Source organism: Anthonomus grandis, chromosome 3, assembly GCF_022605725.1.
Source record: "Anthonomus grandis grandis chromosome 3, icAntGran1.3, whole genome shotgun sequence".
Taxonomy (NCBI): Eukaryota; Metazoa; Arthropoda; class Insecta; order Coleoptera; family Curculionidae; genus Anthonomus; species Anthonomus grandis.
The window spans coordinates 35,728,543-35,745,189 of NC_065548.1; the positions used below are offsets into that span (position 1 = coordinate 35,728,543).

The 16,647-nt window shown below is 31.2% G+C and overlaps 1 protein-coding gene across 2 annotated transcripts in view; it reads right to left on the reverse strand.

Annotated features, from left to right (window-relative positions):
* LOC126734463 (cadherin-99C) overlaps window positions 1–16,647 on the reverse strand; it is a 193,587-nt gene that overhangs the window by 72,641 nt on the left and 104,299 nt on the right. For both annotated transcript variants that reach the window (XM_050438106.1, XM_050438105.1), the window contains exons 4-7: window positions 13,340–13,518; window positions 4,559–4,681; window positions 4,381–4,474; window positions 626–789 (exon numbers count right to left, since the gene is read on the reverse strand). In XM_050438106.1, the coding sequence (XP_050294063.1) occupies window positions 626–789; window positions 4,381–4,474; window positions 4,559–4,681; window positions 13,340–13,518 (560 nt within the window). The remainder of the gene's footprint in view (window positions 1–625; window positions 790–4,380; window positions 4,475–4,558; window positions 4,682–13,339; window positions 13,519–16,647) is intronic.

A 16,647-nucleotide genomic window follows, 5' to 3' on the forward strand; every position in this document is an offset into this window, starting at 1 on the left:
GCAGATTAAATTTTGTGAAGTCATTATGATTAAGCTAAGATTTTTTATTTTGATAAATCATAAGTCCCATGATGTGGCGTTCACAATCTGGTTTGTTTTTTTTTCGGTCAATTGATCATTATGGGTCACAGGAAAATAAGCATACGAGCTTTGAATATCGTTCCTTGTATCCTCAAAAACTAAATATTTGAGCCGGTATTAGCCGGTAAGTTCTCTTTTTAACAGTGAAATTGGGTCTCCATTAGATCTGCTGATTTGTCTCCCAACGACTTTTTTTGTGGAGTTATCTTAAGGAGACCATATACAGTTATCCCGAAAGTAGGCCTGCCAATTCAGAGGAATCAAGACCAAAAATTATTGGGTGTATTAAATCCATTAGCGTAGAAACTCTTTCGGAGGTACAAAACAGTTTTTTTAATAGGCTTGCTAAACTTACTGGTTCGCTAAGGAAGGTAATTTATTAAAGCCTTTTAATTTATGCTACTTGTACATATTCTTATCATAATACAGTATACAGCATAAAACATTAAAAAATAAAATGAAATACCTTTTTTAATAAGATATCAAAACTATTTAATTCTAAATATTAGTCGCTAGAAATAGCTTAATTCTGAAATATTCTTACCGTAGCTAGAATAGTAACATAGTACCGCTGAGTTTTTTCGAAATCAAGAGTTTTCTTGACAGTTACTTGTCCTTGATGGGGATAATTAATAGCAAAGTAGCCATATCCATCTTCGCTGTGTATCCTTGTTCTACCAATACCCTCATCTGACGGTATATCAGAGCCTAAAATCAGAGATCCATGTTCACTTTATATCTTTCTCAAAAATGCTTAAAGTTAAAAAAAAAGTCTTACAAAACTTAAATTCACTTCATGACTTTCCCTCTGAATTGCTTCTTACCAGTAATATTGATAATATTTAAAGGCCTCTATACTTTTCATAGCTCTATACATAGGACCCTTTTCAAAAAATATGCTAGTATTTCCAACCCTCAAGTAATGACAGAAATTACCTCAGAGTGGTTGTCGCTATTTACTAATGCCAAAAATATGAAGATTTGGCTGTTAAAATATTTAACTTAGGGAAATATAGTCGACCATCTGTCACAAGGATGCAATAACATCATTATCAATAGGTCTCTTCTGAGCTCTAAAAACCTCTATGACATAAAATGAGAAAAAGTACCCAAAATAAAATTCCATAATATGGTTGCACACTGACCAAATCCTACATTTTCAGGGAGGTAAAGAATACTGAGCCATGAAACTGGGAAATTCTTGGATTCTAATCTTACTAAAGCATTTTGAAGTATTTAATGTTAGTCAAGCTTGAAAAACCATCCCAGATAAGCCGTCAATTTGTCTTTCAGTTAAAATAAGCGAGGTGTCGCGTCGTCAGCATATCGAAAGTTTCCATGGAAATGTTTCTGATAAGTTGTTTACATATAGGCATAAAGAAGGATAAGGGGATTAAAGGCTTTCATTTTTACAATCGCAAGGTCATGATTAATGGCGTCAAAGACTCAAATCAGAATACAGCCCCGCAAACTTTTGCCCCTCATCAATAAAATGGCTTATGATATTATAAGCAGCTAACTCAGTCTTGGAACAAAACCATGTTGATGCGATGCTAAATTTCAAACTGCTCTTTTGGAGGCCCTTTTACTTTTAAATCTAAATAGTTTCAATAAAACTCGACATTAAAACTTGACAACCATTATCTCCAGAAAAATATTAAAATGGTCATTTAAAAAAATCAGTTTTAATTTCTCCTGAAGATGATCAGTTTTAACTTATATATTATGTCTAATCATGCTTCATAAATATTAAACTCATGAATTATCTTCTTAACAAATTCTCTTTTTCTTAATAATTTTGAATCTAAATGGAACTTTAATTTACGACCAAATGTAAATGAGCACCTGATTCTGATAAATTGTATTTAGAAAATTACTTCCTTAGGTACCCTTTTTATTTTCCACTCCGATCTTGATTATAATGAGGATTGAAGACAGTCATTTAAAAATCTGTTGACTAAAGTATAGATCTTTATAATACTAACCAACAGCATCGCAATTACGAAACAAAGACACTATAATATTCTCGTATAACAGGGCAGGATGCCTTGCAATTAAATTTTATAGCTATACTCCATTCAGTACCAAGAGTATCCAATGTGAGGTGCCATTTATTAATATAGATAATACTTGAGAATTTTATGTTTTAAATTTTAATCTATAAATTTGTATTTGCTATAAATAAATCTATCTTATATAAATATTGCAGGTTTACGAGATACAGGGTATTTAAAGTTGGAATTTTAATTTGAAATTTCTTAATAATTTTGTGATTTTAAGCAGTATCATCTTGCAAATTAGCGGCTTTATATATTTTGACATGAAAATTACGAATTTTGTGGTGAACTAAGCATTATTTATACAGGGCGTTAGTTACACCCTGTTACTTATGTAAATTACAACATATCTTTTTTGCCTAATCAATTATGGCTAAAACGACTAGAAAATCTAAAAGGCAGTTCAATTTTGAATAAAAAAGGTACTCTTTTTTATTTCATGTAACTCTATCAGTTTTTAAGTTATTTGCATTTTAAACATTCAGCTTAAAGAATCCTAAGCCACCGTTATTACATTGACTTTTTTCAAGTAGGCTTCTAAGATAAGAAAATGCCACGTCATAATGAATATTCCAACAGTGAAATGCGCGATATGATTTGCGTTTTTGCTCAGTCAAATTATAGTGGACTTGGTAGCCAGAAGGTCTTTAGAATTATACCCAAATCGAAGATAACCCAATCACAAACTGTTCAGATGTATTTATACCCGCCTAGCCTAGGGAGTTTTCGTAATAAAAACTTAAATGGTGCTCCAAAAAATATCAACGTCAATGATGAAGAAGAGATTTTAGCTCGTATTTCGAAAAATCCAGATATTAGTACTCGTCGCTTAATTACGGCAACAGGAATAAAATGTGCTACCTCAAGATTTACCAGTTTGCCTACAGTTTGCTCAATTTATGCTAGATAAACAATCCGAAAACCAAGAATTTCTTGATGACTTTGTCACCGATGAGGTGACGTTTACTAGACAAGGTGTTTTTAATTGGAAAAACAATCAATTGTGGGACTCCGAAAAACAACATGCTCTAAAGGAACCTTATTTTCAGCATAAATTCAAGATAAATATTTGGTGTGGTGTGATATCTAGTTTTTTTATTACTCCTTTTGAACTTCCTCCTAATCTAAACGGGTCCCTCTATTTAAACTTCCTTGAACAACAGTTATACTCACTACTAGATGATATACCACTAGCCATAAGGTGGAACATGTGGCTTTTGCAAGATGGGGCCCCGCCACATTTTTCGCTGCCAGTACGGCGATACCTGAATGAACATTTTCCTCACCGGTGGATTGGGCGTGGCAGTGAATTTGTTTGGCTTTCTAGAAGTCCAGACTTAAACCCCCTAGACTTCTTAATATGGTCACATATGAAGGACATGGTTTACAAAGATATAATTAATTCCATCGAAGAATTACGACAGAAAATTCAAGAAGTTGCTAATATTATCAAAAATAATCGACAAATGTTATTTAATATTCAAAAATCTTAAGGGGACGCCTTACAAAGTATAGGGAACTGGAAAGTGGTCATTTTAAGCATTTACTTTGAAGTTTTCTTTTAATATTGTTACTGATTTTTATTTGTTGTCGTTACTGTTGTTACCCAGCATAGTAGTAATTCAAAAGAATAAATTCCTATTAAGCCAATGTAATAACGGTGGCTTAGGATTTTTACGCTGAATGTTTAAAATGCAAATAACTTAAAAACTGATAGAATGAAATAAACTAGTGTAACTATTTTATATAAAATTAAACTGCCTATTAGATTTTCTTGTCATTTTAGCCATAACTGATTAGGCAAAAAGGAACTGTTGTAATTTACGTAAGTAACAAGGTGTAACTAACGCCCTGTAACGCTAAATTTACCACAAAATTCGTAATTTTCATGTCAAAACACATAAAGTCGCCAATTTTGAAGACGATACGGCTTAAAATCACAAAATTATTAAAAAATTCCAACTTTAAATACCCTGTATCTCGTAAACCTGCAACATTGGTATGAGACATGTTAAGCTCAATCGCCATATTTTGGTGTGTAGTATCTCCAGCTCAGAGATTGCCCATTCTTAATGCATCACCCTGTATATTTAGGAATACTGTAGGCGCCTTTAGTTCTTTCACACTTATTAAAGGTTTTCTATATTACTTGTGACATATATACAGCGTTTCCCTGATCTGTAGTTCATCGGTTTTTTAATGGTTCACAATATTATTTATTGTAGCAAGAAATAAATCTTACCTTTAACTATTGAATATTCTACTTGTCCATTAACTCCAGAATCCTTATCTTTGGCAAGTATATTCTGATATATGGTCGTTCCTATTGGAGTTAACTATAAAATTAAAAAAAAATGCTTAAGTGTTGTGAGCTCTTGTAAAATCATTATAGTTTGCAAATTTTGGGCTTTTATACCTACCTCAGATATACTGGTTTCATATGGCGTTCCTACAAACTGTGGTATGTTGTCGTTAATATCAGTCAGTCTTACTATCACAGGAATTGACTTAACTTTATGAGTCGATCTTATCGTACAAATAAGCTAAAAATATTTATTTCTTAAAATCAAAATTTTATATACATATAGCGTATTCGATTTAGTATGTAACATGCGACATAATAATATAAGTTAATCAGTTTTACCATTTTATTATGTATGAACGGTGATGGCGCTAATATACTATAATATATTTTAAATACCTAATTTTTTCTTCATATTTTTATTAGTGACCTATGTTATATTTTGGAGCTGATAATATGAACGATATAAAGTTACACACCTTGAAATTATTTTAACCTCTGTGTATGTTTTAATGGTCTTCAGTGTTAAGTGAAAGAAAACCGAGTTTCAAGGATTTTTTGCTTTAACTTTATGCACCTAATACCAGTAGTATGAGATGTTTAACTATCTTAAGATATGTAGAAAGTAATTAATTGAAAATAAACATAAATAAAGGTATCTAGCTAACTGCGTAAATAAAATTAAATATACATATTCTATAACAGTACTATACTCTAACATAGCAGAATATTATTTTCATATTAGACTTACTCCAAATCTAATCTTTTCAAATAAATGTAATATGTAATCTAATTATTATCTTTAGCTTTCATATGACATTTTCCTTTTTGTCAGCAAAATATATATCGTAATATTGTCCTGTTGCTAATTTTTATAGTAAATAAACATTGTTTAAAGTATTAGGAAAGAGGCAGTTGAACCTGCGAGAACTATAATTTTAATATCTGTAATAAAAAGTAGCATTGCTTTAAAATACAACCTTGAAATAATTAAATGAAATGGAATTTAATTGTTCTAAAATATGCCACATATTTGTATAACTTTTAATAGCTTCTATGTTTTACTGATTACTTAATCAGTTTATTAATAAAAGATATGTTGTGAATTTCATTTCCGTTATATTTAAAGGAAATAGCATAGTCTCTTTTTTATTCTCTTAAATCAATAGGTTCTATGAAAATTGACCGTGCGTTTTCCTTACTACACGCATGTTCCACTGCTATCTATCTTAGTCTGGTCTAATCTTGTTGGCTTATTGGCTCTGCCGCAAGGCAATTTCTAGCACAAATTAAAGATTCAGGTAAACTGTCGGCTATGTACCCCGTTCCCCGAATCCATCACTTTTATTTGTCGGCCAAGAAAATCTTTATTAAGACCCGTAGTACTTGAATTTCCGGTAGTATAGAATTTGGTGGCAGGTTACCCACTAAAATTTCCCCGTTTAGTGGTACCAGTTGGTTTCCTGCACTTAGCCTGTTCTGTTGTCCTATTGTGCCCAATAGATTTACTCGCATATGCCCAGTCCTGTTGCTTCTAGGAAGTCCAGTATTTTACCCAGTGGTGTGGTTCTTATCCTCTTTGATGAGGGTTTGATTTGAATGCGGTGTATTTACTTTCGAAGTTTCCTGCAGGGTGCATGGCCTATGCAGTATACATGGCCTGTCCAAAAGCGTTCGTTGCTTGGTTTCCTGTAATGATTGCGAAGGTTCAGCCCATTGACGCTTCTTCTCTCGTTAGTGGGACATAGGTCTGGATTCCTATTATGTTTGCCTGTAAGTCTGCTACTTCCAGGCCCAGGTTAAACGTGAGTTTCCTGGTCTGTTGTCCGTCCTCTAGCACCCCAACTACTACCCGATCTTCAATCGGCGGGCCGCAGTGTACCATACTGATTAGCGTCCTTGCCTAAGCCGGATAACTTTTGTTTCCAATCGTCCCTTTTTTTCCATGATTACATGATTACATGATTAATGGTTTGTCTTGCTAGTTTTGTCCGTGCCTAGTGCCATACGCCCAAGTTTCTATATCTGGTCGAAAACAGCATTGTGTCTTTCGTTATGATGATTGCGGCATTCGACAAAAGGCTTTTTGCTCCTGAGATTGCTTCAGCCCGTACTACTAGGTATAGTGATCTTACCCCTGACAGGTTTTCTAGGGAAGCAGTCGGTGTGGTTGACATCGCTCCTGCTATACTCAGACACGCTGTTTTTTGTGTTTTGTTGACTGTCTGCATAAAAGTCCACGTTTTTGCCGCATGCCACCATATTGGTGATGCGTATGTAATGATGGGTCTCACCATTGTTGTATATACCTATTGTATCATATTTGGTGATAGTCCCTATGATCTACCGAATATTCTCTTACAGTATAGAAGAGTTTTCGTGGCCTTTCTTGTATTATTTATTACATGCCTCTTGTAGGTGAGTTTTTTATCCAGGCTAATCCCTAGAAATTTCCTCTCGAGTCGCAGGTAATCGCCAAGGAGCACTAGTTCTCTTATGCGCTCTAGTTTCTTCCTTTATTGTGAAGGCAATTAGGATAGATATGTGCCTGTAGTTCCTACCTGTCTAAACTGTAGCATTGGTGGTATAAGTGTTAACTCAACTCAAGACTTTAAAGATTGTTGTTGATTGATTGTTGACTGTTAATTTCAAGATTGTTTTTAAGTTTACTGTACCTAAAATATTTTTCTGTTGAGCCTATTACTCTAGAGGTAAATTGTGCGTATGATTTTTTAATTTGCTTGTTGTTTATGAGGATTCTGACATATGAGAGCTTTCTTGTATATATCACATTTCTTATATATATCTTTTATATATCACAATTTTAATTTATAAAAAATAAAGACATTGGAAAATTACATTAAAAAATATAGGTCTTTGTCGTCTGTAGGTTTTTTTTCAAAGACACGAAATCGTGAAACACGTTGCCTTTTTTCTGAGATGATGACTGAAAAGATTATTGAGATATCAATCTATCTAGATAGGTTTCTATTATATTCTAGCATGTAGAGACATCTTCGTTTGATTCTTCTTCAACTGTCGGGGGTTTATAGGGAAACTCCAAATTCTATTTTTCTATTTATTATTTTTTTAATATTTTTGACTCTATCCAATTTTGTTTTTTCATCGATATTTAAAAATAAGCAAAGAATTTAAATTTACTATTTGCTATATGAGAATAATACGGGACACCTCAAAAAAACATAATGACACTGATCTGTTTTTTAAAGAAGGTCGTGAACCTTTGCAAAATGGCACATGATCAAAGATGTATGCACAAAACTAAAAATATAAAACACCAAAGATGGCTATCACAGATTGTAACAGTTAAGATCATGATCAAATATTTCAAATATTTTAATAATGATTTAGAATCATTTAAGCAATTTATTAATCAGAATACATATCAAGGTTGTATTTTGGAATACCCAAGTGCTACAGCTGCAATAACGAAGTTTTTTTGTAATTTGAGAGTACAGAATTTTGATCAAACATGCGATTGGTCCAAAAAGCAATTTTGTTCCAATTTTGTAAAAAAAATACACTAGTTAAGGTAAGATACCAACTATCGATGGATATTATATAATGGATCTGTCAAGAACTCCCGAAAAGGCCAAAGGTTATTCTTACTCAGCAAAATGAATTAGAAGTTTTTTCATATGATGAAAAGATATTTGAAAGCACAGTGGCTCATAAGAGACCAGAAGTAGCATCGGAAAAGCATCCAAAGAATTCTCAAACAAACAATCATTTATCAACATAGGTCTTCGGATCAACGGATTTCTTTCTATGGTTTTTGAGCTATCATAAAGACTAACCTTTATTAGGTGTCAATCCATTTATCCATCCTAAAGTGTCCACATCCCTATAAATTTTTTGTTTTTTAACCTAATAAAAAAATGGTTTGATAAGGCTCGGCAAACACTTTTTGGGCATATGTAAAATTAGTTCCAAGGTCGTAGTTATGAGTAATTATGAGGCTTCAAAGGGTTTCAAATTTCAGAAAACCATATTAGGGCATGTTTTTTACCAAAACTCCCCTGTACAAATTTTTACCTCTATATTATACAGGGTGTCGGAATAAAATGGTCTTAGTTTTAATAAAAATCGTTAATTAGACTTATTTGTCGGGCCACCTTGTATGTTTTTGTTTGACAAATAACTTTAAATCTGACAATTATATCGTAAAATTTAAAAGACAGTTTCCTTTTAAAGTAATTTTTTGCGTTTAATTTTAACACAAATGTTACAATAAAATGATGTTACAAAAATTTTCGAAGAGATGCAAATGAATTCAATCGGCGACATCTTGGAGCACAAATCAACCACAAAACAGTTGCTAAAATTAAAAAATAGACATTTTGATCAGCATGTAAGCATTACGACTGCAAACCAACTCTCTCGTCAATGTTGTCTACCAAAAAGGTATAAAGAAATTGTTAACTTCTTTAGAGATAACCCAAGATTACCTAAGAGATGCTGCCCGAAATTTAAATGCATCAAAAAGTTGGCTGTCCAAAGTTTTAAAAAAATGGTATGAAACCTTTCAAACCAAAATCTAATTAACGATTTTTATTAAAACTAATACTATTTTATTCTGGCACCTTTTAAATTAGAGGAGTAAATATTTGTATAGAGAGGTTTTTGGTGATGCTGATGATTCGGCTCATTTTTTTTTATAAAAAATGCTCTAATATATTTTTTTTAAATTTGATCCACTTTGAAGCCCCAAAATTATCCATGACTACAACCCTGGAACTAATTTGGCATAGGCCCAAAAAGTGTTTGTCGAACCCTATCAAATAATATTTTTTTTTGAAAATCGATTAAAAACAAAAATTTTATAGGAGTGGGGATACTTTAAGGTGGACACACTATAAGCAACATTTAATGCTTGATTTGCATTAGCATTGGACAATATTAATTGAATAGATAAGGAAAATAACGATTGTTGTAAATAATGATGGTTGGTATGATATTATGGTAAAAAATAATTAAATCCTATTTAAAATACCAAAATTGGAATTTATTTCCAACAAATAAATCACCTTGTATATACAAAAGTTCAGATCACAGACAGATCTCAGACAATCCTAACACTATGAGATGTTGAGAATACCTTCAACAGCTCATAGAACAAAAATTATGTTAACTTAAATAAAAAGGCCAAAGTTGAATTGTGCATTTAATGAAGTTCTGTCAGTCACTTTTAGCTAATCTCACTTTTCTATGTCAAATGGGAATTCCCATATAATACAGGGTGTCCATTTATAAACTGACACATTTTAACTGCTTATAAGTCGAGAACGAAAAATGACAACCAACAATGTGCGGTTTTCACAGAACTGCATCAATATTTTTAAAGTTTTTTTTGACAGTGTTGCCAAGTTTCAAAATTTACCTGAAATAGGAAAAAAAAAATTGATGATTTTCAAAGGCCGATTTCTCAAAAATTTTACATGAAAGCCTGTTAAATTCCCTTTCCGAAAATGTATAAATTGTCTTAAATTAATTATTTTTTTTTACAGAGCCAATTTTAGTAAATTACACCTTTTTGAAAATTTTCCTAGAATACATATTCGGTGATTGATGAACATTTTCTGGCAATTACCTATGTATCGCTTTAGCATGATCATAATTAAATAATTTGCGCTATTGCCATGTCTATAAAAAGTATTTATTCTATGTATTAAATTACAACTATTTACAACAAACAATTGAAGAAATTAATTTTAATTTATAACTAAATTAGCTGCTGAATATGACGACCCCCATTTTGCTCGGAACATAACCGGTAGACAGAGAAATAAGTTGCAGAAGGCGTTTTGTAGCATTCGCGGTGTAATTTGATTGAAAACGTTTACTATGTTGTTGCGCAGTTCATCCAAATTTCTTGGGGTTGGATTGTAGCAACGGTCTTTTACATATCCCCATATACAAAAATCTGGAATGGTTAGATCAGGAGAATAAGGTGCCCACTTGATTGGACCTGCTCGCCCTATCCATCTGTTTCCAAAAGTAATATCTAAGGAATCCTTGCGACCCTGGAGAAGTGTGGTGGTGCACCGTCTTGCTGGAAGTAGACCGTGTCTTAAATTCCATCCTGCTGAAGTTGAGGATAAAAAAATGTTTCCAACATATCGGTGTAATTGTTTCCATTCACTGTTGCTTCTTGAAAAAAAATGGCCCATAAATTTTAGATTTCGATACTGCACACCAAACGTTCAGCTTAGGAGAATCTCTTTCAAATTCGTTATACACTCGAGCATTTTCATCTCCCCAAATTCGGCAGTTATGCTTATTTACTCGACCACTGATGTGAAATGTTGCCTCCTCAGACATTATTAAATTGGTATCCGGCTCATTTATAAAAAGATCTAGTAGTGTTTCGCACATTAAATATCTTTTTTCAAGGGCGCGATTTTCTATTTTTTGGAAAGTTTGAATTTTGTAGGGTTTAAACTTAATTATTTTTAGAATTTTATGTACTTTACTTTTTGACATATTTGACATTTGAGCTATTTTCCTAATAGTTATTTGGTTATTGTTTAAGGACAACACTTCTTTTACCAGCAAAATATCATCCAACAGATTATCTTGTGCATTTAGGTTTGTTCTAACTTTTCTTTTAACTGTTCCCTCCTGGGAAAATTGGCGTACCCAATGAAGTATAGAATTGCGTGAAGATGGAGCCTTTTCAAAAATCAGCCTAAATCTTCTTCTCGTCGTGCCTTTTCCCGGGTGGTAAACATATTTAAACCTTTCAAAATCTTTAAAAAAAATGCAAAGATACATATAGAAATCAAATTATTGGGACTGCCCAACGAATGACGTTAAAAAGATTTGACAGTAGTTGAAGCCCACAAAACAAATTGTGCAACTCACAGCCTCCTTGACAAGCTACAATTGTTATTGTTGTCACTTGATACCGGGAATGTTATTTAACAGGTATTTATTGTAGGAAAATTTTCAAAAAGGTGTCATTTACTAAAATTCGCTCTGTAAAAAAAAATAATGAATTTAAGACAATTTATACATTTTCGGAAAGTGGATTTACCAGGCTTTCATGTGAAATTAAAAAGTACAGGGTGTTACGTTTAAAATTTTTGAGAAATCGGCCTTTGAAAATCATCAATTTTTTTCCTCCTATTTCAGGTAAGTTTTGAAACTTGGCAACACTGTCAAAAAAACTTTGTAAAAACTCTTCTCTGTGAAAACCGCACATTGTTGTCATTTTTCGTTCTCGACTTATAAGCAGTTAGGGATGTCCGAAAAACAAAATAAATCGATATTTTGAATCGATTCAAGATCGTACATATCAAGATCGATCCAGAAATAAATCGGCAACAAAAGATCGATATCATTAAAAATCGATATTTGATTCTGATAATTGTTTTAAATAAAATTTTTTTTTAAATAAAAATACATGTATAATTATAAGTATATTAACCAAAACAAAAAAAAAAAAAAGAAAATACAAAAAACATATAATATACATATAGTCATAACAAAAATAAACGTTATATTCCTAAAAACTATGATAATAATAGGTTATAGGATGGACACAGTAATAAAATATGCAAAAAAAAATCACAAACAAAGTCAATCATTAATCTAATTTAGAGTCTTACCAGTAGGAACTATCTAAGGAATGAAGAAAGAGCAGTTGAGATAAATGTGTTCCACTTAACCTATTCCTAGTCTGAGTTAGAATATTTCCTGCTTGGGAAAAAACCCTTTCTGATGGTACCGAAGACCCAACAATGAATATATATTTTTTTCCAAGACTAGCTAATTCACTCGAATTATGATTTAACCAAAAGCTAATTGGATTATTTTCCAATGGTATTGTTGGAAGGTTTAAATATGCTTTAAGTTCAACTGACATTTCATTTTGATTAGTTACTAAACAACTTTTTTCGGAAGTGACCAATTTTTTGTGATAAGACTATATACTATTAGAGTTTTCATTATTGGCAGGGACAGTAACCTGCTTTTGAGAATCCACCCCTTGTTGAGAGCTATTTTGGGTATTATATTTTAATAATTTATCTACTAAATTTATTGCTCTTGCACAAGCATTTGGATTACCAAAGTGGATTTTCTTAAACCTTGGATCTAAAAGGGTGGATAGACTTAAAATGCTGTTTTCTTCAATAGCACCAAAACGTTTCGAAAGCTCTGCTAGCACAGTTTGTTTTAACTTTTCAGTCTCTGGAGTTGCATAAAGTAATTTGATATTTTTGATTTTTTTTAAAGTTTTCTTCAGTGTAGAAAAAATTTTGTATGTTACACCTGTGTAAAATCCCCTTTTTTTATTCATGAGAATTCCCAACTTTCGCATTCATTAAAAAAGAATAATTTTACACACTTGTTACATAAATAACTATTATAGACGATGATGGCTAGTAAAGGACAATGTTAAAACTGTTTCAGAATGTATTTTTATTTTAAATTTGATGTAAAAGGACCCAATACTTGGTTTTGAGAATCACATTACTGTCAATATTTTTACCTTTGAAAATAGTATATGAGTTTTTGGAAAATTAAACAATACTTACTTCAATAAAATATCAAGTAATCAGAAGTGTAGATAATAGAAGTGCGATATAGAATAAAATTAGCATAGGTTTGCAAAAATTAAATGAAATATTTTATTTCAATGGCTAATGCTCTTTAACCTACTTTGCGTATACATATCCGATAATTGTCTATAATTAAGAAATCGGCTATTTAATACTAAAACACTTGCTTATAAATCACGTCAACTGCCGCTAACGTAGATTTAATTGCAATTCAATTAGTACACAATTAATTCAAAATAGAAAGGGTCTGTAAGACTAGTCTTAAATATTATGACTTCAATATAACTAATAATTTTTTTTCAGCTGATGCTTACCTGAAAAACTATATGAGATAAATTATTTTCATCTCTATCTATGGGTGCTAAAAGCTGCAGTTTTTTCTCATTAAGAAAAAATAATGGTAGTCCTTTGGGAAACGATAGTTCTAAATATACGTCTACATTTGGTTCTCCTTTTATGGGTAGTTCTATTGGATTAGTTTCTTGACTTATGGCTAAAAAATAAAACCAATATTGTAATCTTAATTAATGTAATATACTTTTACTTGAAACAAGTGAAAAATAACTGCTCATGCAATATTATACAAGGATTAACCACATTACACAATATTGATAAAATCAAGTAGTTTATGACGAAAGTATATTGTGTTCCTAAAAATCATGGTGGAAATAATTAGCTTTCATTATAACTTGCTAATTTACTAACTTACTATCCTAACTTACAATTATCACTGCTTAGTTGGGATGAGACAGAAACAGATAATGGTATGGAAAAACAAAATCACTAACCAAAACCACGAAATTTGATTACAATTAGAGGGTAATAAGTAAGGGGGTGAGTTGGTTAAATAATTATATTTAAAAGAATGAAAATTTTTTATGAAAACTATATGAATAAAAGTATTGTGCAGCAATTAATACAGTGGCAGAGTTGTACCTCGTAATATGGAAGATACTTCTTAGACGGAGGTATTTTCTCCACAAAATAAAAGCCCAATCTCATTTCGAGAGTGATGTATTTCGATGAGATAACTCATCATCATAGGACACTTAGTTTCACTTCTCTTCCAAAATGGACTTCTCTTATAAAATCGTACCTACCATATTTATATAGGTGACATTTTGAAAACATACAATATCTATATCTGAGGTACCAAAAAAATATCGATAACAAAATTTCTAAATAGGAAGAGGAAATCAAAATAATGTAATATTTAACTTATTTTCATTTACCTCTTCACTCCCAGCAACCTTAACTTTAAATCTTATTTTAAGAAAAAGTTCATTATTCTGAAAGAGGCCACGTTTTAACAGTTACAATTAAGAAAACTAAGAAAAAACTAAAGAGGTTACAGCAATACATTTTTATTTATTTTACATTTCATCCTACATTTTTACTAAACAATTTGTACAAACTATGCATCTTAAAATAACAGATATCAATTTAAATTAAATGTTAGAAATAAAGGATTATTCCATGACTATAATACAAGCAATTCATACATTTGTAGAAGCTACATACTTATGGAGAGCAGCCCAAATTAAATACTAATATTAATCCCAATGATTATGATAATAATATAGGCTTACAGGCCAAGCATATGAGCCGGCCTCCCAAGTCTCAAACGCATAACATTAATTATTCTCTTAAATTAACCTACATAATAATTAATCGATAAATTATCAATCAATACAATGATGAAGTAATTTAATAATAATATTAATAAAATATATCAGTTAAATAATAAGTGACCAGGCATACAATTAATAAATTACTGTTAATCACATTTCACTGAAATGATTGAGATTAAGCAATTATACCATTGAGGATAATACTTCTTTTTAGTCATAATACTTTCAAATAAAATACATATTTTATCCTATTTTTTTCTTTTCCTCTGGTTTTCTTATTGTCTTGTCCTAAAGAAAGCAATAAATAGAAATACGTGTCGGCAAGTATCATTTTTCAACAGTTATTTCATTTTTTAACTTCAACTCACAACACACATTTCATTTTTTAACTAACAGATCTCAAGCGAAGTCATCCGTCTTCTCCCTGGCGAACTCACCCTGTCTTTCTATTAGAAAATTATTTTTCTTTAGCTATGAAAAATGGTAAGCATATTGTTTAAAATAAAACCAAAAACTTGGATTTATCTCAGAAAAATCATTGTACAAGGTGTCCCATTTTGGTTACTTTTGTGGGATATCGCCGTTATTTTTAGATATAGAGAGTTGCGCTTTTCGCGACACTGCTACTTTTCCGTAAAACTAAAGATGCCATCAACAAAATCTTCAGAGCCCTTTTAGTTTTTAAGATACAGTGCATTTTTTAAAAGTTTGCATTTTGGGACCCCCATCGTATCTCCGTTATCTTTAAAGTTTTTGTTAAAGTAAAAATTCATTCTTAATTCTAGATTTTTTTCCGTAGAATCCAGTGGTGAAGAGATATATTTTTTTTTGATTAATATTTTCTGAGTTATAACCAAAACTTGTTTTTTTTTTTAAATGGAACACCTTGTATTTATAGTTCATAATATTGGTCTTTTTTTACCCTTTTAAAAATATATAACAGTATGGACTTATTTTTAAACAAATAAATAACAATTTGAATGACCAAATTCATAATTTAATGTATATTTATAACAAGAAACAAAAAAATTACAAATAAATTGTTTTTTATTAAATTAACATGTTTCTTTAAATTAATTTGTAACATTGATTTATGTCTTACTATTATCAAGCTTAAGTTGAATTAATATTAGTATCTTTTGTATAATTTTATTTTTGTAAGATTGGTGGATACCGTTAATAAATAAATAAATAAATAAACTAGTGAATTAATGTCAACTATCTTCGGGTTTTGATTGACATTTCTCTGTTTTTTAATGAGTTTATGCTCCAAAACGTATTTATTTTCGTTATTTGAAAATTTTGCAAAAAAATAGCAGCATTTGAAAATTATGAAAAATATGATATGCTTGTATGTTTTATACAAATCAATGAAAATGCTGAAGAAGCTTCTGAACTATATTTCCATAGGTAAGTTAGAAGCCGTTATATGACTACCAATTTCTAATGTTCTATTGCTTGTTAGATATCCAGAGAGAAGGCAATCATTTTTTGGTATATTTGCTCGTTTAAAGGACAAATTACTTGAGCACGGATCTTTTGTTCAGCCGCGTTCTAAAGCATACAATAAAGAAAATAGGGAAGAAAAAGAAATAGATGTTTTAGGTTATATAGAAGCGACACCCTCGAGCTCATGCAGAAAAATCTAAAAAGAAATTGGAGTGCCAAAAACGGATGCACAACGGATCTGAAAAAAATAGTAGTATTATTCAAGTATTATCCATACAAATTTAACATAGTTTAACATTTACATCCTGGCGATGCCGATCGCCTGACGCTATTTTGCCAATGGTATTTGCAGCAAATTGATGCTAATACTATACTTGGCAGACTCGTTATCTGGTCTGATGAATGCTTTTTTTCAAGTGCGGGTATTTTTAACCGATATAATACTTGAAACTGGCATGCAGAAAATACACATTTAATAGAAAGAGAAATTGAAAGAGCACAACAAGGACGCTTTGGAGTTGGAGTGTCTTGTTTTATTTTGA